Source organism: Aplidium turbinatum, chromosome 5, assembly GCF_918807975.1.
Source record: "Aplidium turbinatum chromosome 5, kaAplTurb1.1, whole genome shotgun sequence".
NCBI lineage: Eukaryota > Metazoa > Chordata > Ascidiacea > Aplousobranchia > Polyclinidae > Aplidium > Aplidium turbinatum.
This window is the reverse complement of record NC_137476.1, coordinates 9,041,396-9,067,413: the sequence shown is the minus strand read 5'-3', so window position 1 is coordinate 9,067,413 and position 26,018 is coordinate 9,041,396. Positions and strand designations below refer to the sequence as shown.

Below are 26,018 nucleotides of genomic sequence, written 5' to 3'. Positions count from 1 at the left end.
ATTTTGATATTTATATTCGGGCAATTTCAATAAAACAAAGATTTGGGCAAATTTTTGTTCTGCCCCAATAAAAACATTTTAGACCCGTACGGCTATAAACAATGTAGCTTATGTTTGACATTGCAAACATGCCACAAAAAATTTATCTCGTTTTTCTTCAGCTTGTTAAAGCTTTTAGCCAGAGGTAGTGAATTTTACAACTACAATCAGATTCAACTAGACGTATTTAATTTAAAAACAAACAATTGTGACTTTGCATAAACTTACTTATTTTTAACCACGACAGCTTTTTGATCTCTCATCTTAGTGATTTTTCAAAACACTATTAGGCCTACCAGCAAAACTCAAATCGTCATGCTTTTTATGACGTTGTTGTGTCGAGACGTTTGTCGACTAAGTTTTACCTTTTGGATGAAATATTTCGTAGGCTACTTTTGTTGGCTTTGTAGCCTACATTGTAGCCATATTGCAATATAATCTAAAGTTTTTAATGCAATGTAACCGACAGCGTACAGTTGAATCCTTGTTCGCCCGATAGTTTAGTTGGTTAAGCGGCCCGATTTTGCACTCGAAGAAACCGCAAGATCAAGCAACGGTGGTTTGGTTCTGGGTGAGTGCGCATGATTCCATGAGCAACGCATTTTTAAGGACTGCTCTCCATTCAGCGGCACTTGGTGGTTAAAAAATTCATATAGACCTACAATAACATTTCAATAAGCAAAAGCTTCATTCTGTTAATTTTGGTGACCGAGCCTGCGTCAATGCTTCTACAGCTGCTATGCGAAATCGCCAGAATTAGGTTTTCAAAGAAGCGTTAGGATATTTGTCCGAGGATAAAGATTTCTACAATCAGGCGATCAAACAAACGTTACACACGATATGCTGTGGGTCTTATCAGCAGATTGTAATAAGAAAAAATAATAGTAGTAGGCCCATGGGGTTATGCTTCAACCACCTTCAAAATCATCTTGTTTAACATTAAGCTCTATTGTATTTTTTTTTTATCCTGTTTATAGCGGTAATAGCTGGAATAGGCTATGTCAAAACCATGGCGATGGTTAAAACCTAGTCTTTTATAATATCCAAAGCCACGCATTTTGCACTTCACAGCGCTGACTGATTTTCTTTCCGTCGCATCAATGAAAGGAGGAGTGTGTTTCGAGCTGTTGAAGTCGCGGCAGAAAAGATCTGTCCTCTGCACGCACATTTCACCCTAATCTTATTGTAAATAAATCTGAAAATGTCACAGCACCGCCTACTTGCTCCCAGTGCATGGCAAATAAGCCACAAGAGAATCCATTTTGTAAAAAAATGAGTACAGAAAAATAGAAAAAAATGGAAAAAATATAGCAGGTTTATAGAATAAAAGTGCGACTATAGGCCTATGCTGCGTACACGTCATAGTTTGGGAGAGGACATTATTTCGAATATAGTTAATAGTTGGTAGTTGGATGAGCTTTTAACACATTTCTCACTGAAGCATCACTGGAAAACCAAGATGAAGTCGACGTTTTTGTGCCAATGCAGCTGAGCCGTTGAACTCTATGTTTGGGTGGCAGCTGACTTTGGTGACCTTTTGGTCTTTCGCTGCCATCCTTGTTGTGCGAATTATTTGTGTTTATTGTCTTTTTGCTTTTTGTGTCTTTCTTTTTCGCCAACAAAACAAAAAATAAACTGAACTGAACTATGTAATTAAAATGAGCGCCAGAGCAAAAGCAGAAAAGCAACTTAAACCAAGGGCAATAGGCCTACAGTAACCAAGGAATCACTGAAAATCCAGAAAAACTACATTTTTTAATTTTATTTATCTTTATAACTATAGCTTGATATACTTGTCTTATATATGCCGCAAACAAGCTCGAAAAGATGCAAACTTGAAATACAACAAACTATTAGCCTATCAAAAAGAATGTTACTTTGATGCTTTGAGTTTATATCAGTTCATCTTGCTGCAAATGTTAAACTATTATTTTTTGATTATATTTGCTGAATTTTCATGGTAACTTTTCTCATTGCGTAGCTGCTTCCTCTCCAACTATTCCACGTCATTCCTTTGGCTAATGCATTGCCATCTCCTCCATTAGCGATGTACTTCCCATTCAAGTTAGATTGATAGCAGTCATTGTACCACCATGCTCCGTGGTAGCGTTTAGCACAGTTTTGATAACCCCCGTCATTATCTTGATCTTTTGTGCTAAATTGCTGGCCATTGTGGTAAGTCAACCCGTCACCTGCGATAATTAGTTGCCTATTCAGATATTTATTAAAAACTAATAGCGCTCTACATCACTTAAAAATATATTACAAAGCATGATATGAAATCCACAAATGTTAATAAAATGCTTTCAATAGTTCAGTATGTCACTTCATTGGACTAACCTGCTGTTCCAATGTACCTTCCAACATTCAACCGATAGTTAGAGGAAAAATTTCCAATTGAGAATGTGCTGGAAATTCAAAGAGGATGATTGTAAAGAGGTTGGGAGATTTCCAACAATATTGGTTTTTGACAAATGCAGACATACACTCACACAAACACATACAAAAACCACACACCATCGAGAGTTAACTTTGATTACCTATACTCTCCATATCTAGTGTTGCCATCCCAATCTTCAAGATCAACACGAAGTTTATAGGAACCAGAACTTGTAATGATGTGAAGATTTTCTAATCCTTAAATAAAATCGAACAATGTATGACTGAAAAAATTCTTGCAATTCAATAACGTAATTAAGCAATGGATGTTAACCAAAATTTGTTTAATGTTTACAAAGAACATATATGGGGTGAAACCACATATGCGATGTTACATTTCATCACTCTTCCATACCCAACCAGAATTCTCCACCTAAATTCCCAAACCCAGTCTTGTATGCTTCCCAGTTCAAATAAAAATCCACTTCACCTGAATATCGTTTTTGAAACACCTAGAAGCAAATTTGTAAACATGATGAGAATTCGAAATAAATATAATTTCTTTGTTATATTCAAAAGGATACATGGGCTATAATTTCAAAAAGTAACCAGTCGTGAATAAGCATTAATGGCGTATCCAATGTTGTCTGTGGTGATCAGCCTACCAAAGCATTTGAAACTGATTGTGAAGAGAAATATTTCCTTTCCTCCTTTTTTTTAAGTTTTTAAATTAGTTGCAACATGTTTCTTGAATGTATGTCAGCAATTGGCTTTTATAAGTGACAAAAGACTCTACTTGCTTGCGTAGTTTCATCCGTATGGCTTTCCAAAGCCCTTTGCAACAAATAACAATTAAATTTATTATTAAATTTAAAAAATCAATTTTAAAATTTTGTGCAAACAACTTCGTTGTTAAAGTGTTTGTCGAATCATTAGTTAATGACTTCACCATTTATATCAGTCATCACCATAGCCTACTAATTTTTGTTTGTTTTCTTCATATGATCATCTGATGCTGATGTTACTTTGTTGAAAACATGGTATACAAAGTTATATCAATAACCTACCACCCAACTGTCGTCACCATTAACTTCACAGTAAACTTCAATCAATTTATTGTTGATTAAAACTGAATTAATTCCTTCAGTTAGACAACCCTTCCACGACACCTGCGTTCTGGTGGAATTGACCCGGTCAAGACTTTGTTCTGTAAAAAAAATATGAAATTTACTTTGACCAAGTAGGCTAAAGATCTAAAGCAAAATTTCAAAATAAATTATCCAGGCCAAAACCACATCTCGTCTCCATTTCGTTTTGGTAAGAAATCAGCTCTATTCAGATGAATTAACCAACCTAAAACAACTATGCCAAAAAGAATTAAACAAACAAATAACTAAATGAAGCAACGCTCTAAAGTTAGTCCAGCGAAAGATGACGTAAACATTGTTTCAATTGATCGTAACTTCAATCTGTTCATCAAATCAATCAGCGCAGCCAACCTAAATTTTGATTGATTTTACAGTTATTTCAATGTTTCTGCTTCATTTCATTTATTTATTTTTCTAAACCAAACCGTGCGATATGAAATAAGAATAGTTTGAAATAAAAAAAAATATCAACCAACTTAATAACTTAAGTTTGGCTTCCAGGTTCTTGGATCGAGCTGATAATCTTTTTATTTCGTTTCGATCTTCTTCGAACTTCTCACATCTTCCTTTCAATCCCTGCTCTCCTGTATGGTGGAAAATATCACCAGTGAATGTTGCAGAAGAATCAAAATTTTTATTTTTAATCTGACGATAATTTAAATTTGTAAAAAATCCAAATTGTCAGCATAGAAAGAAATGTGACAAGATTTTGTTTGATTCAATTTTGATTGATTTTGAAAATATACAAACGAGCGGAGCATATTCAACAGCTTGGAAATTAAACTGCTTGTAACTGTAACATTAGCAAACTTACATATTCAAAAATGTTGAAGTAAAAACAAAGACATTGTAAGCTGACCTCGAACAAACCATTTCATCTCACCTTTTTCTCCAGTCCTTCCACGCTTTCCAGGAATGCCATGAAAACCTTTTCGTGTGACGTCATCACCACCACATGACAAAGTCACTTCCGAGGGATAAACAAGTGAAAACGTGAATATAACTAAACATAAAATTAGCTTCATCTGAAATAATATGAATGTCCTTTGATCATTATCGACAATTAATGACAAAACGAGGTTTGGGGTCCTTGGTGCCGCCTGGAGTCGAACCCAAACTCATGTTGTCGACAACTTCACAGTAAAGTCACTGACATCGCCATTGATTGCGTCATAACATATGCGCTGTTTGATGCTGACATCATATTCCTCTCCATTCATTTTCACATTTGCGCAGTGCCTTTATAGCGAATGCGGTTGTTCAGATCTGCAATCAATTTTTTTTCTTCTGAGTATTCATTCCTTTAGTTCTTACTGGTCCAATAGGTTGTTGCACTTTTTCTACAATCGACTGTGAACGTTAGGAACTCCTCAGTCCACAGCACACATTTATTTTTGTTGTGAACCATTGATTTTATGGAAGGCCTGCGAATGAACTACTCTACCTGATGGTTACAATTACAACACAGGTGCACCAATGCGAAATTATTTTTAAAAGCTGGCATAAAACATGAGACATACATGTGTATTAAATATAAACTATTCACTCCTCCAAATTCTGTTTGTCTACAATCCTACATTACGTTAAACAAAGTATCTAAACCTAGATATACTATGCTACTTGCATGTAATACTGTCTTTCACTACCTTTTAAAAATAAACACCATCTCACTGCCTGTCATTGGTTGCTATTGTTTCTTATAGGATAACTTTTTTATATAATGTTTTTCTATTGTTATTGTTTTTCTTTAAAATTGCTGTTTACAGGACTGTTTGTTATTTTATAGTTTTATTAGTTCTACTTTGTTGTTGTATGAGAGTGGCAACTGACTTTGTTGACCCTGTGGTCTTCTGCTACCATCTTAGCACCAGAATAATTACGCAACGTCTTTATTTGTGTTCCCTCTACTAGTTTAAATACTTGTTCTTCCTCAAGTGTCTTCATACTTTGCAGGAGAAGCAAAGAAGTTTCAAATGTTTTACGTTGAAGGGACACAACTCAATCAGATTAGCAAACAAAAAACTTTCGACGACCTGAAAAAAAGCAGTACTGCTGTCAAGAAAGACATCTGCAGCGCTTACGATCTATAACGGATAAGATAAGATTGCACGACATAGTTTTGTAGCAACCGCAAGTTTTAGACGTCTGGCGAGGTTGAAACGATGTACCGGTGCAATAGAAAAGGAGCGTCTATTGGTAGGGGATAAGGGCTATCGCTTCTGTTATGTACAATATTTGAGTTAAGCGACGTTTCTTTCATGCAGTTTTTCCATTTTTTCCAGTTTTTCCAAGATGCACTCCTCGCATTTCTATTTCCTTTGGTCTCTTAACCTTGTTCCAGTTGATTGGTTGCGATGTAAGAATATTCAGAGATGAGCGTGTTCTTGAAGGTCACAATGTGATGTTGAAGATCAAAATTGTGTATGCCTGTGTGCTGAAGCTGAAACAAGCAACTAGATCTGCACAGGAAGCTCTGCAGAACCGGTGTCTTAAGATGTGAGGGACTTTGTTTTCTAGAGATTAGCCTACCTCCAACTAGACAAAAGAACTCTTCAACTCTTAAAGTCGATGCGCGGTTAAAAACTACCATTGAACTAAGGTCGTGTTGGGGTAATTTATTTGATAGCATCTGGCAACACTGTATTGCCCATATCACGTCGGTGTCTGTAATACGCCGTCAATAGAATGTCTAATGTAACTGTGTAACGAATTTTATGAAGAGAATATAATATTGGACTCATAAATCTGAAATAAATTTGTTTCCCATTTGGAGTACCCAACGGTAACACGGTCTTGCTCATCCCAAGAAAACAACCCTTTCTTATTTGCTTTTGGTAAATCAACGTAACTTGACGAAAATGCCTATTCAGGATCACCTGAGTCCTGAAGCGTGACCTCATCGTCCTTTTCATTATCACTTTGACTTTCTGGACTCCAACCAATTTATGAACAACGCAGATTAATATCCTATTGACGTGCAGCGAATATCGAAAAGTGATGGGTTACTATGACTTGACAAATCCGTAAAGAACAATGTTTATTTCTTTTATAAAACGACAATAAATGTGGCATCAGGCGCGTGTTCATAAACATTAGCCAGAATATACAAAAAAATAAAAAGCGAAAACAACAATTTTCAGAACACACACCGTATAATACGATACGATGACAATACAACTTTGCAAAAGGACTGTTCAAATATCATGACTGCATTTTCTTCACTCTTTTTACGACACAAAATCAAGCGTTGTAAGAACAATGTTATGGTTTCTACAACTAACCCAAAAGCCACGCATAGTATTGGAACAATTAGTAACGTCCAAAACAAAACGCTTTATCATAATGCTAACGCTACACAAGAATTGGTTGACAAAAAATATGGTGATTTTTCACAATTTCTTTTTTTTGAGCAATTGATTTTTTATAGTTTAGCATTAAAATTTCCCTGTTGTGCCACAAATCAGTTCCTAATCTAAAGTGCTGATTTCTTAATCGTTTATGGTGAGGCTTGTTATAGGCAACAAGGATTCAGGGTTGCGTGTACACAAAAGCAAGGACCTGAATAATTTCGTGTTCATCTTAAAAGATTGTCTCACCAAGATAAACTTAGCTAACAAATCAATCACTTTTTACATTGATTCAACGTCTACAGATGTTGAATCAATACGTTTACAGATGTTGAATCAATGTAAAAACTTAGACAGATTTGCTAACTGAGGTGCTACATGCTCTCGGTGAGCGTCGAACCGATCACCTTTCAATCAATGATGCGACGTTCTCACCACTCGACTACGCCCAGAAAAGATTTGTGAAAACACGCAAAAAATTAATGAAAAAAGTGGTTGAAATAGATGGAATGTAGGCCAAAAATCCGATCTAACAAATGCTACAATAGGTTACCATTAGTTGTGGGAGGAGGGCTTGTTCAATGTTCATTCAGTTTATTTGGTTTTGGTGGCGAAATACAATCACTGATAATCGAAACCCTATCAAGTTTCTATAAAACAGCATCATAATCGTCAACGTAAACACGCTGGCGACTTGTAGGCTAATTGGTGGGCTTTACACCATTTCAAGCCTGTCCCGAGACCGAAAAAACCCCCCATTTTTACATGTAAAAATGGCAGATTTTTCTGTCTGGGTTATTTGCCAAATCCACTGCTTTCAGGTGTATTCGCTATACATTATTCTTGACTGTAACATGATGTTCATTTGCATTATCAACAATGTTAAACAAGGACTTTGGATGAAACAGACAGTTGTGCTTTTCAAGGTATAAATCCTTACGTCACAGTGTTGCCAATCTTTAAGAAATAGGCTACTACAATTTACTTTATTAAAATAATTCCAATTTCTTGGCTAGCTATATCAGTCTTTGCAGTTTTTCGTTTGTTTTGATATCGTTGGAAACGCATCAGTTTTTTACAAATATTTTACGTTTTTTCGTCAAATAAAATATGAGTTTTATTTTTCCAGCGTGTATCAAATCAATAACTCAAACAAAATTAAATTGCATGCTAAGTGCTATAGCTGTGGTATAGGCATAAATAAAATACGATAGGATCTATCTCTCGCATCATTATGTTTTAAAATCTGACAACTGAAGTATGAATTAGACCTGTCATGACACAGCAGACCATATGTTCTCGTTTAAACAAATAGAATAGAACGACCACAAGAGAATGAGTTTGATAAACCATGGACTTCTAAATAGTAGCACCTGGACTGGACACGCAGTGGCCAACATGTGGCCAAACAATTGGTACAACAGTTGGCCAACAGGGTTAGTTACTTGGCTGTTGGCCCACCGTTGGCCAACTGTTGTACCAACTGTTTGGCCTCATGTTGGTCACTGCGTGTCCAGTCCAGGTGCTACTATTTAGAAGTCCATGGATAAACAGTCTTAACCTGCCCTTTGGTTCCAAACAAAATCCCGCAAGGTAGTATCCTTTAAAAGTATTAGCTTGTGAGTTTTGACACACCCCAACTACACGACAGTTTTAATGACCAGCCTAATGCATTTTAAACTTTTGAATCATTTGCAATCATGAAACTTTAGAACTTTGACGTTTGGACACTTTCATGAAATTATTATAGGCACTCGGTCCCAGCCGAAATACAAAAAAAAGAAAAGACTTACTATTTGTAATGCGATATAATAACTAAAAATATAAACATAAACAATGCATTGTGGAACGGCGATACAGAAAAAGGCTTAAAATAAATAAACAAGAGCAATGGAAACAAACAAATTAAAAAAAAAATTTGGTACATTTTTCACCTGTGTTGTCTTCAGGAAAAGGATGAGTTGACACAAAAAGGAATGATAAGCATGAAACTTTAGAAATGAAAACAGTTTTACAACTTTGCAACATAATGAAACAAAATGTTTGTCTGGCTACTTCTAGAATCTGTTAAACTATCGACTATTATTGTGACTTGTCAGGAATGAAATTTACTGCAGCGATAAAATAGCACTATACTGCCTTGAGTAGCTGGAGAATAATTTCCCGCGTGTCATGTTATCTAAAAGAAATATTTTTATGAACTAATAAAACCTTAACTTAAAAACTTGAAAACAAAAACAATCTAAAATGCCCGTAACATCAATTGCAGTGAAATCAACACACTAAAAAAAAAATTGAATGTAACAACATACGCAAAATTAGCGTTACGTGAACGACATCAGAATGTGATTTTTGTCGGTCAAAAGCTTAAATTTTGCTTGGCAATACACCATAGCACTCGTACCACCTTGGAGTAACAATATTAATGATTGCTGAGAAATCTTTTCATCATGATCATTGCATTCCCAGCAACATCTTTTCTTCAGAAGAGGTTGATACTGTGGAGGTTGCTCCTCCTGTCTTTATGCTGGAGCACGTCACCATGGCCTGCTTCTGCTCCGAGATTGGATTCGAGGAATCAGGAGAATACTGAAAGGTGATTTTGTAAGTGTTGTGCAAAAATGTGCTCCAATATACGGAAATGTGGCACACAGTAAACAGCTTGTATAGATGAAAACTCCACTCACAGTTTTTCAGGCATCTATTGTGTAGTAGTGCGTAGCCAACTGAGCAACAAACGCTCAGTTGGTGTTCTTAAGCTAACACAATATAGAGGCAAACAACAGAGTCCTTTAGTGTCAATGCAAAATTAAAAATGCTACAACTTTGAAAAGTCAGTCATGTTGACCAAACAAACGTAAGACAAATCTTCACTAATACTACGCTACACAGGACAAAATATGAACAAATTAACAAAAACTAGCAGATTCACATTTAAACCACACACTGCATTGGGACTCACTTTGCGTTTGGAATGCATCACCGGGGAACATCGAACTTTGACGCAAACCACTACCAAGATGAGGACGATGCAGAGACAAGATGCAGTAATGATGAGGATCAGAATGATCCAGTCTCCGCTCTTCTTGTTGGTTTGAGGTACAGTTGCAAATGGAAAGTCAGTCTCCTCCAAGATGCACTCCTCGCAGCAACTTCCGACAGGTTGGTGCACTCTCTGGCATTTGGATGGGATCGAGGGACATTCAGGAAAACGGCAGCGAACAACGCCGTCAATGCAGGCGCATTTCGTGCAAGGGCTCGATGTCTTGTTCCATTGCTCCGAGTGAGTTTTATTCTCACCTTCGTCAACGCAACCAAGAAAAGACGGAGGTGTATCTGAAGTTTGCAGTTCAAAAAGCAAAAATAAGCAAGACAAAAATTTACCCTTGTTCACTGCACACTTTTATTAGTTATGCTAAAGTTTTTATGTGCATAATAATCTTGGTTGTACAATACACATATAAACCACCTTTTTGCAAAATTTCGTTATTTCCCAATGGGCAACAAATCATGTTTTACTTATAATACAATCTCAACAAACGCGAGGAAAATAAAATCAGTAACTATAAAACTAACAAATAAACAACGCATTAAAAATAGACGGTATCACCCATTTAAAGGTAAAAATTTATGAAAACGTTACAACATACCCAAACACTCTGGGCAACAACTTCCTGTCCTAAGCACTGGATTGTCGCATGACAGATCTTTCGGACATTTTTTGCTAATGCGTCTGAAACATAATGGACATATGCTTCAGCAATGGTTGTTTCGTCTAACTAAACCCATCTCACAAACGATATTTCATATCATTGTAGATTTTTAAAAATAATAAGAAAAGATGCAAACACAATGAAAGCAACAATAAGGTTGCAGCAACAAAGCCGGCCTCTACACCTCAGCTCCTCAACGCTAAAGTGTAGCCCAAAAGGCGAAGCTGGTAGGCCTAATTGTTCACAGGACTTTTTCTAATTCTACCGCGTTAGGAGACTATTAGTTCACACAACACAAGACAGAAGTATCAGACAATACAATGACTGTGAATAACTGCGTCTTGTAGGCCTAACTATGACATCAACCAAAGTGAAAATAATGCACGAAAAAGACGATTATAAATTGAAAACAAGAAGAAACAGCTGGCAAACCAGTCAGCTTTTAGATAGATGAAACGTTTGCAGACGTTGAACCAATATAATAACGGGATGATTTGCTGGCTAGAAAGGTCGTGGAGAGGAAAGAGGAATGCAACGATGCAATCCAAGAATTATTGGCTCACTTGATGTCGCCATCCAGGCAAATAGCTGTTGTGCACAGATCAATGCGGAATACCTTCCCGCTGCTGTATATTGTCCCATTGTGATCTTGGCATTGTTTGTTTTCTGTCTGGGTTGACAATGGGATCATTTCATCTGCAAGGGCGAAGAGTGTAAATACATGTCATTTATCTCACATTTTAAATTATTTTAAGAGACCTATAGGCTACAGGTTTCTTCCCATTTCGATAAGAGATATACAATACACGTTAAACAAAACGAGATAATGACAAAGTTTTCGGCCCAAGAAAACTCATGTTGAAAACCTCGATATTGAGTCGTTCTTGGCTTCTTGCAAGTCGCTGCACAGAGTAACAAGTTCATGAGATGAAGTGACAGGACGATTGTTTATTCTAAGCAATTACTGAATCGTTCTCCATCACGTGAAAAACACAATCGGTGCCAAAATTACCAACCTTAGCAGATGAACTAGTATATGATGTACGGTATATCATAACTTTTCAAACCTTTCACGCCACATAAGTTACTTGTATCGGACGTCTATCTTTCTATCATCCGGTAGGCTATAGGCTACATGCGTAGCCCCACACACGAAGCCTAGTCGTAGTCGTACTCGTACCTAAGCATTTCGGACAGCATGTTCTCTCATCATACACCGGATCCTCACAAGGGGCTGGTGGACAATGCTGTGACGTGCACATGACAAGACCACTGTGACACGTGCATTTTGTGCATTGGTTCATTTCCCACGTGTCACCTTCAACGAACCAATCAGAATCGGGTTCTTGGCAGGATACAGATGGAGGTATCAGAGCAAACTCGGATGCATCACCTGTCAACACAGAAGGATAGCTAAAACAATAAATAGTCTTTAGAGACCTTTAGCACTACGAAAATGTGCTCAATGTCAAGTAAAAAAGCCAAGCAGAGCAATTTATGTCAAATTTGGTTACCAATCTCCTATGAAATATATGTGGTTACTTTATATCTTTTAAAAATTATGTACGTACCAGCATTTGGCGATCAATACCAATTTGTGGACGACTTTTTACAGGTGGTGGACCATACTACAGTATTGCCACATTTTATGCTATCCTATTATCTCAAAAAAAAGCCTCACTTAACAGTACATGATCATTGATCAACTTCTGCTCCTCTTTACATATCATCTTTTTGTCATTTTCAAGGTTATACCTTATGGTTTACAATATGGACTACATGGAACGGTAGTCAATTTTCGTACTCCTGCTCACCCATAGCGCACCACCAGGCATGTCAACGTCTAATCATGGCATTGCCACTAGTTTTTGGTGAACAACCTTGCAAGTTACAAATAATGATGCTCTTTCAATATCCATACCTGGACAGGTGGCACAACACGCGCCGTCTTCAAACACCGGCGCATCGCACGCGGGAACTGGGCACTTCATGACGTCACACATGACATCACCGCCCAAGCAGACGCAAATGTTGCATTCGTTGCTCCACGTTTCTCCGTCGTCATAGCGACGGTCAGTCAACTTGTCGGTACATGATTGGCCGAGGGGACGCGCAGGTGCGTCACTGACTTGGGTAGCTGAAAGACGATGAATAAAGAAAAGCTTGAAATGAAAAAGAAAATTTCTCTTGCCTTCAACCGCAATGCAGTATATCACTTTGTAAATTTTATTATGTACGTTATTCTCTCTGAGGATGCGCATTGTCATGGTGCGTGAAACGTCAGTGAAGTAATAAATCAATTTGTTTTTCTTTTCTTTTGCTTTCACTTTCATCAGATGAACGTTGCAACTAGTGTTAGAAACGACAACATAGTTTATTGGAGATGACAGCAAATATTAAACGATACAATGAATTTTGGCATCCGAGAAAAAAAAATAAAAAAACAGCCAAAAATAATCATGAAGCTGAAAGCAATCAGGTCACCTACCTCGACATTTACAGATGGTACAACCGTATCTGTTTTGAGCCAGCCCAAAGGTACAATGTTTGGTACATAATTTCATGGATGGGCATCTTCGACATCTACATCGTTCACAACCTCTCTTGTTTGTCCTGAAAAGTAGAAATCAATTAATTGATGAAAGATATTCTGATGGCACGAATGGGCATCTTGATTTCAGTCGACGGGGATCCTCTTTTGGGGGAGCAGAGATCTTGGAATGGATAAGATATTTAGGCTCCAACGCTCGTCGACCGTGAATAGAGTGGCTTTTTCGCGAGGAAGCTCAGCGGGTTGGATGCCAACAAGAATGGGAAGATTGTCCAATGGTGTGGGACGCAGGCATCCGGTCATTGTGCGCAGAATGCTGTTGGTGGCAGTGTCGATGTTGTAACAGTGAGCACTGTGGCACCAAACAAGTGCACAGTAGCCTACTCTGTTGAGGAGTAGACAAGGGCGAGGGCCGCTGTACGCAAAGTGTCAGCCCTCGCTTCCCAGCTTGGAACCTGCCAAGCGCTTGAGCAGCGCAGCGCGTGATGAGAGTTTCTTGCTCAGTGACACTAAGTGATGGCGGTACGTGAGCGATCTGTCTAATGTCACCCGGAAGTATTATGGTTTGGAGCAGAAGAACAATGATTTTCCGTTGTTCAGGATATTCAGCTCACGATCAGTTTCCCGGTTATGTAGATGGAAAGCTACTGCTACAGGTTTGGTTTCGCTGAGTTTCAGTCGCCATTTCTGGAGATAAGCTGAGAGAGTTTTTATGTTCTGGCTCAGGGTTGCCAGGTCGTCCGCGTATGCGTATTTTTCTGAGACCGTGCTTGGCAGATCGTGGGTGTAGATGCTAAAGAAAAGTGGATTCAGGACTGATCCCTGTGGGACGCCATTTTTCAGGCGTTCGCCGTGAGTTGCCGGTGGCGAGGGTGAAGCTTCAATTTCTGACAAGTTTCATGATCATGTGGACCATGTGTCGTCGTGGAAGCAGGTGAAGCAGCTTGCAAGTAAGGCCTCGGTGCCATACCGTGTCGTAGGCAGCTGTAAGATCTAGAAAGACCGTGCCGGCCTTCTTTTTAGCCTCAAAGCAATCCTCAATATCTTCGGTCAAAAGTGTGACCTGATCTACGGTGGATTTTCCGCGCCGGAACCAAGCTTGCTCCTTTGGGGGGAGTGGGTTGAGGATTGGATTGACGCGGGCATAGATCAGCTTTTCGAAGATTTTGAAGGGAACACAGACGAGAGATATCGGACGATAGCTTCGTGAGTCCTTTGGTGGCTTGTGCGGCTAAGGGATCGCAACTACTAAAGCTCTTCTCCAAATTTTGGGATTGTAAGGTGGTGCAAGCAGGAAGAAAGAAATCTACGTAGCCAGGACTTGAAGGCAAGGCGAGCATGTAGCACAAGCTCAGGGCAGATCTTGTCCAGCCCTGGAGACTTGTGTGGTTTCACTAGGCGAAGGGTGGTGGTGAACTCCTCAGGGGTGAAGTCTTCGGATATTGCTTCATCTGGTGGTGTTTCCATTTGCCACAGGGCAGATACTTCCTTTGCGACAAGGCGGGATGCCTTTCGGTCATTTGTCTATCACAGTATACAAGTTTTAATCTCAGTGGATAAAACCAAAACGTTCAACAGGAACTCCCTTTTAATAACCATTCGAATATCAGACAACATTTTCACATCACCCTGAATCGAACGGAGTATTGAACTGGAGACATTAAGCCAGCGTTTCTTAACCTTTTCGGACTCTAGCATCCCTGTGAACAGTCTAGCACCCCCTAACTATCGTTGACATACGACTACTACAGTGCCGACCAAAAGTTTCGTAGAGGTCGAAATTCTGACATGCCTTTAGATCGCTGGCGATAGATTTTGTAATGAAGTCTCTTGTTGTCTAACAAACTGTGCAGTTGTTTTGACGAAGTTGATTCAGGATTTGGTATTTGGCTTTCATTCACCAACTGAAATTCAATTATAACCATATGCAAGCGAATCAACTCTCTTAAAACAACAGCACAGTTTGTTAGGCGACAAAAGAATACAAAATATACCGCAAGCGATCAAAAAGCATGTCAAAATTTCGGCGCCGCCATTAAACTTTGGCCTGCACTATTGAAAGGAAAGCGATGTACAAATTAATCATTTTGTTTATTCTTCAAAACTACTGTCGTCATTGGTGATAAAAGAAATAGGAAAACCCGAGAATAGTGAAAGAACATGGACAATCTTAAGCATACCCAGCTGGGTAACTAGTTACACATGTATCAATGTGATTTCTGTTGTTGCTTATGTGTGACCTACTTCTCTATTCGAGGCTTCGTATTGGTCAAAGCCACTCTCATATCATCGAGCAACCCATGTTGAAGGCGGTTCAGGCCAATTGTTTTGATTTGAAGCATGGTGGAGAACGCCATTTCACACAGGTAGGTGGTCGGAAATGGAACGACCAATTCCAATGCTGCTCGTGATAATGCAGATATTCTGTCAGTTGATCACACCAGAAATCAGCAAGCGGAAGGACGAAATTTTGTCCGACAACTCTGATTCACCTGCATGTCAATCAACCCCTCCTTTTAGTCTATTAATTATCATCACTCATGTCTGCCAAGAAGGGCTGCTGTGTCCACTCTGGATATGAGTGATGGTGGTTTCTAGAAACGAAAGGTGAGCAACAATATTACAACAAAGCACCCACCAGGTGAGTTCGCACAATCTACTCAGGATCGATTTGAGTACTTGACTGGGAGATGACTACAACAACAGCAAATCATGTGGGGCGTAGGCTACTTCGAAACAGCAATTATTGATATGACAACAGCTGATACTGGCAGAAAGACAAAAAAATGCAAAAAAGTAAAAAGACATTTTTTGATATTATACTGCATGCATTTAGCACCCCCTACAGTCTGTTCCAGCACCCCCGGTTAAGAAACGCTGCATTAAGCCATATACCTCGGCCAGTGAAGTGATCACTGATACTTGGTGAATTATGGCAAAAAAGCTGATACAAGATTTTACTGATGTGGTATTGTAGGTGTATTGCGTAAAGCTTTTTACGTCGTGACGTCATATAGTTTAAATGCCTTTTAACACTTACTTGTAACCAAATGGGCACTGCTTTCGACATGCCGACAAATCCTTGCACTTTCGCTCGATGCACTGACAAGTCTGGCATCCTGATTGGTCTTGTACGTAACCTCTGGGACAGTGAAGGTCACAGTTGGTCATTGGGAGGCACGAGTTGTGGTCTAAAACAAAAAAAGGCCAGGAATTGGAGACTACTTTACTGATGACGTAATTTTTATACTAGATTGTACAGCAATTCTGCTCGAAGCTATAAAAGTTTTGTAAGTGAAATATAACATTGTTGGTAAACACACTCAGTATAAGTTACTTATTATAACAATTTTCCAACACTTTTCTACTTGCAAATCGTTTTAAGCGAAAGCCAAGGCATAACATTTTGTTGCCATCTACTTGGAAAAACTAGCGTTGTATTGCAAATAAAAAGGGTGCTTTTAAGCGCTGTACTTACCGGTCGAACCATTTTTGCACACACACCCTTAGATATCAGGTTTAGTCAAATGTAATCAGTAAACGATTAGATCAGTGGCTTTATTAATATGAACTGCTAAGAAGATAACCATTTAGTTTAGATTTTAGATAAATCGAATTCGCTATCTGATCATGAGATTCGTTGATACAAGCAAGGAAATACATTTTCACACACATCACCAGCAAACCAGTCGTAGTTTTTAAAAACGTTGAATCAATGCAAAAAGAGGACTGAAAAGTTTGCTACAACAACATTTGTGGGGCAATTTCATGATCAAGCATTGCTGCGAGTTTTAACTATGATAAGAAAATACATGTATTCCTTATGATGTAAGTCAATGTAGTTTGAACGCTGACGGAATCTACAAAATGCAGTCTCATCTAAGGGACACCATCACTTTTGCCCGGAAAATGCCATTTTTTACTGCTAAATCAAAACTACAAATTAAGCATACAGAGAACATCTCATGCAATAAAAGACGAATAAAAAACTGCCTCAAATTTAAAGGTCGTAAGCAAACATGAAGATGTGAAACATTGAACTATAATTAACATACCAGGTTTACACTGACACATTTTGCAACCTTGATCGTCATATTCAAACCCAATAGGGCATTCCAATTCAGTCAAGGGACAGCCATCAAGGCTGTCACATTCCGGCGTGTAGGTAGCCACAACTGGTTCTGCAAAACCGAAAGCTGCGCGTTAGCAAAAAATCCATATATTGAAATGATAATTTAATTACTTTTTGATGCTGTGTCGATAAAATATTTATAAAAATCCGCTAACAAGAGGGCGAGCTATAATTATATGCGATCATTGACGTTTCATGTCCTATAAACCCCAACACAGTAGGTGGTTGTTTTTACTTTAAACAACTCCATTCAGACAGTAACTGCAATGTGTTTTTGCAATAAGTAAAAGCAATTTACTGCAAAGTCTCTTACATGATTAATTGATTATTCTGAACGCGTTTACTCTGGGGAAAATGCTTCGAAGCCATTACAAGAATATCAACAACTATTTGGCTTAATACAATAAAGTTGCTTTCAGTTTTTGGTCTGCAAAATATTTTACATCATTCTTGTGTTTACCCCAGCAACATCTTTTTATGAATTCGAAAAAAGAGTCATTTTATTCTTCAAACTTTCATAGAAACTCTCAGTTTCCTTTGAAGGTTTTACACCAAGTGAACCAAACCAGATCTCTGTTAAAAATATGAAAACCAGACAATACAAATTTCTCGGCCATGTAATAAGAAAGCAAAAACTGGAGCAGCTGTTAATTGGTAAAGTTTTTGGAAAGCGAGCACCTGGCAGACAAAGACGAGCTCATCTGAAACACTTCAACGACAAGATAGAAACAATCATCCATGCAACATACAATCGGAATATTTGGTCTAATATTTATCTGAGGCCGTCGATGCCTGGTTCAGACAAGGCAATTGAAGAAGAAGTCTCCTTTGTACTGTACTTAGTCGTTTAGACGTTATTTTAATTAGAAACAAACGCCAAAACAGTCCCGTGTGCCAGGTGACTCCAAAGCTTCCCAGCAAATAAATCCGTCACCCTGACGTCTGCAGACGTTGAATCAAGGTAAAAAAGGACTAGTTCGCTGGCTGGGTTGAGTTCCAGCAAACAGCTTGGAAACGTAAAATTAAAGTAAAAATAGAAATATTTTGAAGTTTTTCTTTTGAAAAGTGTGATACATATTCAACAGCCGCTTGAAACTAAAGATCGATTTTTAAACTTTATACAAAGAAATTCTAAACACATTCTTTATCCGATAGCCACTCATTAAAGGCTCAACCACTAATGTGGCAATAAACTTCTACAAAAGATCAATATGAATAATGGGCTTTCGAAATACTGTGATATAAGTGCGGAGAATATTAACAGTTTAGTAGGTAAAAGAATTTTTCTTCATAAAAGCGAAGATTGTAGATTCGTGACACCAACAATAAGTCAATCAACAGTTTCACAGGTGGTGCTTAGTGTAGAACCCAGTCAACAAGTCATCCTAGTTTACATTAATTCAACGTCTGCAAACGTTCACTGTGAAAAACTGAATAGTTGGCTAAGACCAGAAGCGTGTCACATTCTTGGCCTCATCGGATCATGACTTGTGGTTGTAGTTTAAAAATTGTGCGTTGCAGATTATGCAGTGAGGGTACATTTCAGATAAAACACATCAATTTTGAATGCTATTGATGACAACTAAGAAAAGTTTATGAGATGCATGCAGCATTCTTTCACCGCAACGAAAAGTGACTCAATGGCTTGTTGATTAAATAAAGTGTTCGTTTTTGAATCGGTAGAAGTGAGTTCATTACCTTGTCTGGTCACACAACAACTGTTTTTAAAGTGTTACTAAATGTTACTAAAGCAATGCGCATCTGCGATGGATAATCTAATTATAATACAATAAAGAAATATATGTAAAAGAAGCACCATATAAAAGAACATCATTAAAATCACCAAATTGGCAATACCTTCAACCGTTAAAATAATGACGCCCAAAATCTAACCGGATAGTCTGTTCGGCCGTTTTGTTGGTACTATCATATACATTGGCCCAGGACAAAACTTCTACCACTTCACACAAGAATTTCCATTTTAGTTTTTTGTTCTTGCTAAAGTTACAATCCTTACAACAGGTCTGTCCCGGACAAAAAAGTCAGTCTCTTTTTATTACGTAAATGTCAGACGTTGAAACAATGTCAACAAGCGTTGATTTGCTGGTTGGGGTAGTGGGGTATCCCAGACAGAAAATTAGCCGTTTTTGATGTTGATTCAACGTCTGCAGAACATTGATTTGCTATCTGGGATAGTCGAACCATTCGCTAACTGCTCATACAAACAAACCTCGCCGACTCATCTCACCTTGACAAAACGCAGCAGTGCATCTTGTAATGCCCCCTTCCTCGCAGGTGCAATAAGTACAAGGATCAGGGGACCAGGTCTCCCCCACTGCATAAGCTTGGAAATCATCATCACTTTTGCATAAATGATGTGGAAGGATGGATGGGGAGTAGTCTGAAAATATAAGTAGTTTGTTAGTCTACACGATCAACTCCATGCCCAGATACCATGCCAACAGTTTTTACATTGATTTAACATCTGACATTTACAAATTGAGAAGAGACTGATTTTGCTATCTGGGTATCGACAAGAAATAAAAAAGCTATCAATCTTAGATTCTTTATTGTAAGAATCCATTGCTCTCCAAACAACAATTGAATAAAACTGTAAATTAACCACTAGAAAGACGGACATTAAATTCGATGAATTTGCTGGAGGTAAGATGGTATAGGCCTACGGCAGGTTGAAACGATAAAAAGTTGTTTTGATGAATTAATTATTTATATAGAAAGCGTAGTAGCGTAGGCGAGTCTACAAAATTGACAAAGTATCGCACCCCATTTACATTGCACGAACCTAGCTTCACATTTAAGTAACTATTAAACTCCATTGTTGTTTTAGTTACCTTTATCAACTCCATCTAAACATGTAGGGCAGCAATCGTTCTCATTCTTAGTTATCCTTGTGCAAGTGCTCAGGTCTGGGCAGCCGGGCGGTCCGCAATAGCTTAATCCCAACTTGCATTCACAAACGGTGCAAGTGTCTTTCCTGTATGTGGATCCATGTTTGTACTGTGTGCCATTCACACTACAGCCAGTCAAGACGGTATCTAACATAAAAATAAACAACTTGATACTTAAGGCAAAATCTTCACTCTAGTTATGCACCATCAGGTAAATCTCCATGCAAAATATGAGACGATAAAGACAAGAGTCTACAAAACTAAAAGGTTTTATTTAACATAAAATTTTGTTAGTGGTAAAAGGAAATAGTAAAAGATGAAGTATGAGTAAAATATCAAGTAAAGAAAATAATAGAAAGAAAAAGTTTTGCTTCGTGGACATCATGATGAGAGCAGTTTATCGAATTATAATTATATGCTTTGCAAGGATTGTTTTGATTAGATTGAGTGTAAAGATTATATAAAAAAAGTGAACTATGGAATTTGATACAAGCAACGGCATTTTATAAAGCAACAGCTTCGCCTTCATATAACAACCATGTCTCGCCAAAATGGTAACAATTAAAATGTCGTGGTGCCATAAAGGCCAGTGTTGTAATCGCCTGCTGCTTGTTTTCATCAGCCACAGGTTATACCATCGCACATTCACTGCAAAAATATATTAAGATACTCTAAGAAAGACACTATCGGCTAGCGAGATAGAAAGCTGAAGTTGTTATAGCTTTACGGCGCAAACGGTTGTAAAAAGAATCACCTTAAAAATCGTAAAATAAATAGGTTATAAGTGCAGCAAAATTTATTTAAAGGATCGAAAAGGTGTGTGAGTTGTAGGCCTTCATGATATACTACACACCAGCCCACTGATAAAAAAAAAAGTACTAGCATAGGCTGATAAATATTGCCGGTTGCTGATTTTCGGATTGTCAAGAGCCAATCAATATTTGCGTTCAACTTCGACACCGTTCCATTTCAAATAAGCCATGACACCACATGGGTGTGGCAGACTTGATGACCAGTTCGGTCCTTCTGTCACTCCCATCATCATCAGCAAACAACCTAGCTCACATTGTAATCTTGTATGGGTTTTTTTTTCGCATGTGCTGGTGATGCAAAATAAAAGAACTTCTTCTTCAAGAAAGAAAACACAAGGTATGTTTTTTTACCAATAACACTGCATCAATTGGTGTTTAAAATGACAATGTTCCTATTGAAGCTCAAAAGAACAACTTTTGTGCTGGCAAAACTGCAGGGAATTGCAGAGACGTAATTAGACGTACACATTCAAGGACATAAAACAAGCTTTAGGAGCGCAGATGTTTTAATCCCCGGCAAAGAAGTATCAAGAATGGTTATTATGAGTGTTAAAACTATTCTTTTTGGAGAGCAAGTATACATACTACACAATGCTCGTTGTTTAGTTAGTAGTCAGGTAGGGCTGACTCTAGAAAGATCGCTCCTTCTCAACAGTGCATTTTGCATATCCTTGGCGACAGTTAGTTTAGTTGTTTTCTTTCCACGAAGGTAAGGGTTCAATTGACTAATAAACGCAGCGGTTGAGAACTATGTGGCATGAATTAGTGGTGCGATACTGATGTGCCCAGCCTCATGAGCGAAACACGTGTCTATCGCTATCAATTCTTGCTACACTCGACTGCCATGTTTTTGGAAAAATCTTGATGGCTATAGTGTGGAGGCTACACGGGGTATGGTTAGCGAAATACAGTGCTCGCTGTTCTATAGTGAGTAGTCAGGTAGTGCTGACGCCAGGAAGATCGCTCTTTCTCAACAGCAATTGTACAATTACGTTTTACGTGTCAGGTTAAGTAGTAATTATCATACAAACTATTTACCGTTGGTGCAGATATATTCATCACAACACGACCCAGGTTTACCGTTCCCCCGAAACGCCACTTTCAGCTCTTGGCCTTCACGACAAGAAGGAGGTTGGTAGCACTGGAGCTTTACGCACTGGCATCTAAAAGCAAAGTTCAAGATATTCTAGTAGATTATTTAAGATGTCCGACCAGGATTACTGCACCGGGTGCGTGTCCCATCTTATAAAATTTTGTCGTATATAGGCTTGCACCCCCTGATTGAAGATTTAGATCAAGTGGATCGAAAGGCAGAGAAGCTAATCTTCGTATCCACTTTCAGACATGGCTTTATATGTTCTGCCAATGACACAGCTGCATGCTCTTGAGCTGTGTCAAACCGGCGCCCTTTTGAACGTTAAACCAGGGCTTCACCGCTTGATTATGCAGCTACCTGATGAGTTGCAAATACCACACGACCCAAAGCAGGAAATCGGATTGTGCTTCACAAATCACAATTGGTGGCGTATAAATTCAAAACTCTAGCAACTCAATACGTTTGTGAATATTATTTCACATTTCGACGGAAGACACACATCAGTGACACCACAACATTATCAAACTAGAAGAAATGTATACCATCAAAAATAAATTCTATTGATAAATAATAAACAAATACTGGCATCATTAAAATACTTTCCCTAACACGATCTATCACGTATATTAATTATTATTTATAAATAATTAAATATTAGCCTATCGTATATACTGTATTATATTTGTTTTAGCGATGTGTAGTGAACTACAGTAACCTACGACCGATATTCTAACCTATGAATACAGTGCTTTAAAAGTAGGTAATAGCTATGATTTCAATACCAAGTCTTTGCATACCAAAAATCTTACAAAAATAACACTGAATTCTATTCCGAGAAAAGAATTCAGGACAGAAATTAGTTCCGTTTTCCTTAACTTGCCTGCCTTGTAAAGCGTTGAGAGTAATGCAAACAGCGTTTGAAAACAACGTCATTAATATTCACTGACTGTGCCTCCTGTGATGATGAATTACATGACAAAGCTGGTCTAATGCCTTAATCCCAACTGGTGTTGTTTGTTTTGCTAAGCTTTACCTAGCAGCTGCAAGGCCACTCAACCGTGTGGGTGCCAATTAAAAACCTTTAATCAAAAGAGATTAGCCTATATGCTGTTGTGTGTTAGTATCAAGCTCACCATACACAGGAAACGTCTAGATTGAAGGAATGTGATTTGGTACAAAATCTGCTTATGCCTGAAGTTAAAACCAAACAAATATAAACAAATGTAAATAAAACAAAAATAAAACAACTCCAAACGGAAACACTGTTGGAATATAGCTTCAGGTGAAGAGTAAAGTGTAAGTTTTAAAATAGAACACACTGCCAAAGTGCCAATTGATAAATGTCATTTTTGTCAAAAGAAAGGGTTCGAAAATGCAAAAGTGTAAAATCATTTTGCTTTTGCTGGTAATTAGCGTTGACAGCACACGTTTCACTGATTTATATAGCTGTCAGTTATGTAAAGCAAATGCAGGGAAGAATTATTTCACAAGCCTATTCTCTTTTGCTTCTACGCAGCAACGAACGCCATCAGAATGATTTCAAGCTGGAGCTTCTGATACTCAATGTCTTGATCTAGTGTGTACTCAATGTCTTGATCATGTAATAATTCATTCCCAACCAAGGTCGTCACTTTTAAGTCTCCTATTATGACGCAGGTAAAAGATCTGATGACGTAGCTACTCCAAACAACAACACACGGTTATCACAAGAAGTAGTTCAGAAAAGTTATCTTCTCGGTTAAGACCACCTCGGTAGTTGTGATAGCATCTTTGATTGGAGAATGGACATGCTTTACATTATTTTGTGGTCGCGAACTCTTTACTTTTCCCAAGAAGAGGTTTTGCATAGGACGACACGGAAACCTAGTGCTCAGTACCACTCACTACCACTAATGCGATCTTTGAAAATTAGTGTAGTGACTGCGTTGGTATCAATATCAGCAATCGTTCAGTCAAAATCTAGGTTACTATTAGAGTTGTTGTCATACTTTTTTGCTCATACTTGCAATACTTCAAAGGATGGTACGCAATGCAACCTTGACAAGTCGTGCAAGTTGATAAATAAAGCATGAAGCAGACTTACGTTTGTCTGCCAGGACAGCATTTGTTGAGTGGAAAAGAACTGGGAACAGCGATGCTATCCAAAGGGCACAACACCCTTGAAGAAGAGCAATCAATAACCGCACATTCATCAGTATCTTCTGCAGTTTGGAAAAAAAAGAAGTTACGAATCGAATGTAAAAAGGCTTTATCAATGAAGTCTTAACAACTTAGATTCTTAAAGGAATAACAATTTTTATTGTTCAAATCTCTTAAACGGGAGTTGAAGACCCCCGAAGTCATTTCTAAACAAGAATGAGCAAAGTAATATGGTAAATAGAAAACACACAAAAAATTCAAAGATTTCCAGTTTTTCTTCAAATCTAAATACGAAAGCTAAGTTTGTAGATGTCAAAATATACGTGGTGCTTGCACACATATATACATACAACACACGATATATACCTCGGGAAATGCACTGATATACATCACAACAAGATCCGGGGGTAGTGGTTCCTGTCTTCATCAGCACCCTCTGTGAGCCTGGGGGACACAACTGCTTAACACATCGCTCTGTTCTGCACTCGCAGCGGCTGGGACTGGGGCAACACTCCCCTGGGGAGACATACCCCTCAAGTAGAACCGAATCGTCGGGGCAGTTCTCAGACATCTGGACATTGCATTTGACAAGCTTGCAATCAAGTCTAAAATCTGCAACAATATACTTTTTTTTAAAACGCAAAGCAATAAACGTATGTGAAAATTTCCAACGCCACGTTAGCACACGCAAGGCTGTTGTCAAAGCAACATCGGGCTTACAAATAGGAATAGCTACTCTTCCTGAAACAGACAATTTACTTTAGAAATTAACAAATAATGAAAAAAATAATAATATGGTTGATTGTAAATTCATCTAAATACCTTCGAATTTTTATTTCAGAAAACTTGGATAAACTTTTTTCTAAAAAGATGAAAAATTTTCGGCACGTCAGCCATAGTCCGGATGAAAAAGATACGGGGTCAACGGTTCGACACCCCCATGCATCAATGCGTTTAGCTAATCTTCATAATCCTGCTGTGTTGACAAAACACAGATTGGATAAGCATTTTACAAACGAACAATGCATCAGAATCTGAACAGACTTATCCAAGAAACCAACCGTCTGCAGACGTTGAATCAGTGTAGAAAGGGGCAAATTTTCTGGCTAGGATATTCTCACTAATGGCAGACTAAAAACGTGCATTACTAATAAATCAACCATGGACAAAGCAAGAATATTTTTCATCGTATCTTAAACTTATCGCTTTGAGCTGTCTTGGAACAAATTATTCATATTTCGTACGTTTTTGTCAAGTAGTTTTCTTTTGTCAGTCAGCACTCAGCAGTCTTTCTAGCCCACAAAAGCTGCTTTGTAAGTAAGGTAGCACTGAAAATAGGACAACCCAACCAAAGGGGTACATTTTGTTGGCTTTATCCACAGATAGTAGTCATTCTCAAGATATTAGCCTAGACAGCACATCAACCGTTTTTAAAACTGATTCAACGTCTTCAAAGTCAATAACGATTGATTTACTATCTGGAGCCTACTTGTCTAAAAATCATGTGCTGTGACATAAACTGTGATGTCGTAAATACCAACATATTTCAAGCATTCCGAACAGCCAAGGGAGTTAATTTTTTTATGGAATTGCTGGCGTGGACAAGAATCTAAATCTACGTTTTAAGAACTTCCAGACTAACAAAATCAACATTATAGCCCTAAAGGCCATTATTTTTGCATTACTTCAATGTCTGCATACGTTAAATCAGTGTAAAAACGACTAAGTTTGTCAACTGGAATGTAACTTTTGT

The 26,018-nt window shown here is 38.1% G+C and overlaps 2 protein-coding genes across 2 annotated transcripts in view; both read right to left on the bottom strand.

The window, feature by feature from the left end:
* Positions 1–1,687: 1,687 nt before the first annotated feature.
* Positions 1,688–4,786, bottom strand: LOC145770918 (ficolin-2-like). The gene is made up of 8 exons (XM_082582661.1): positions 4,721–4,786; positions 4,450–4,591; positions 4,043–4,150; positions 3,486–3,625; positions 2,834–2,930; positions 2,580–2,676; positions 2,380–2,447; positions 1,688–2,231 (listed from the first exon to the last, which is right to left on the bottom strand). Exons 1-8 carry the CDS (start codon positions 4,784–4,786, stop codon positions 1,978–1,980), a joined length of 972 nt encoding a protein of 323 aa, XP_082438787.1. The 3' UTR covers positions 1,688–1,977.
* A 1,798-nt stretch (positions 4,787–6,584) lies between these two features.
* LOC145770917 (cysteine-rich motor neuron 1 protein-like) overlaps positions 6,585–26,018 on the bottom strand; it is a 37,377-nt gene continuing 17,943 nt past the window's right edge. Inside the window, exons 4-17 of the mRNA XM_082582660.1 lie at positions 24,632–24,877; positions 24,210–24,327; positions 22,069–22,193; positions 20,162–20,365; positions 19,558–19,710; positions 17,233–17,358; positions 16,218–16,368; positions 13,115–13,239; positions 12,548–12,763; positions 11,807–12,019; positions 11,190–11,322; positions 10,564–10,646; positions 9,876–10,249; positions 6,585–9,502 (exon numbers count right to left, since the gene is read on the bottom strand). Of these exons, the coding sequence (XP_082438786.1) occupies positions 9,368–9,502; positions 9,876–10,249; positions 10,564–10,646; positions 11,190–11,322; positions 11,807–12,019; positions 12,548–12,763; positions 13,115–13,239; positions 16,218–16,368; positions 17,233–17,358; positions 19,558–19,710; positions 20,162–20,365; positions 22,069–22,193; positions 24,210–24,327; positions 24,632–24,877 (2,402 nt within the window). The 3' untranslated portion in view covers positions 6,585–9,367. The remainder of the gene's footprint in view (positions 9,503–9,875; positions 10,250–10,563; positions 10,647–11,189; positions 11,323–11,806; positions 12,020–12,547; positions 12,764–13,114; positions 13,240–16,217; positions 16,369–17,232; positions 17,359–19,557; positions 19,711–20,161; positions 20,366–22,068; positions 22,194–24,209; positions 24,328–24,631; positions 24,878–26,018) is intronic.

Excerpts from the sequence above, each read along its gene's own strand:
- LOC145770918 (XM_082582661.1), bottom strand. The coding sequence starts at position 4,786 with ATGAATGGAGAGGAATATGATGTCAGCATCAAACAGCGCATATGTTAT. Across the intron at positions 4,592-4,720 it reads ATGACGCAATCAATGGCGAT|ATGAAGCTAATTTTATGTTT; the intron begins GTCAGTGACTTT and ends ATATTATTTCAG. Across the intron at positions 2,931-3,485 it reads ATGGTGACGACAGTTGGGTG|GTGTTTCAAAAACGATATTC; the intron begins GTAGGTTATTGA and ends ATTTGCTTCTAG.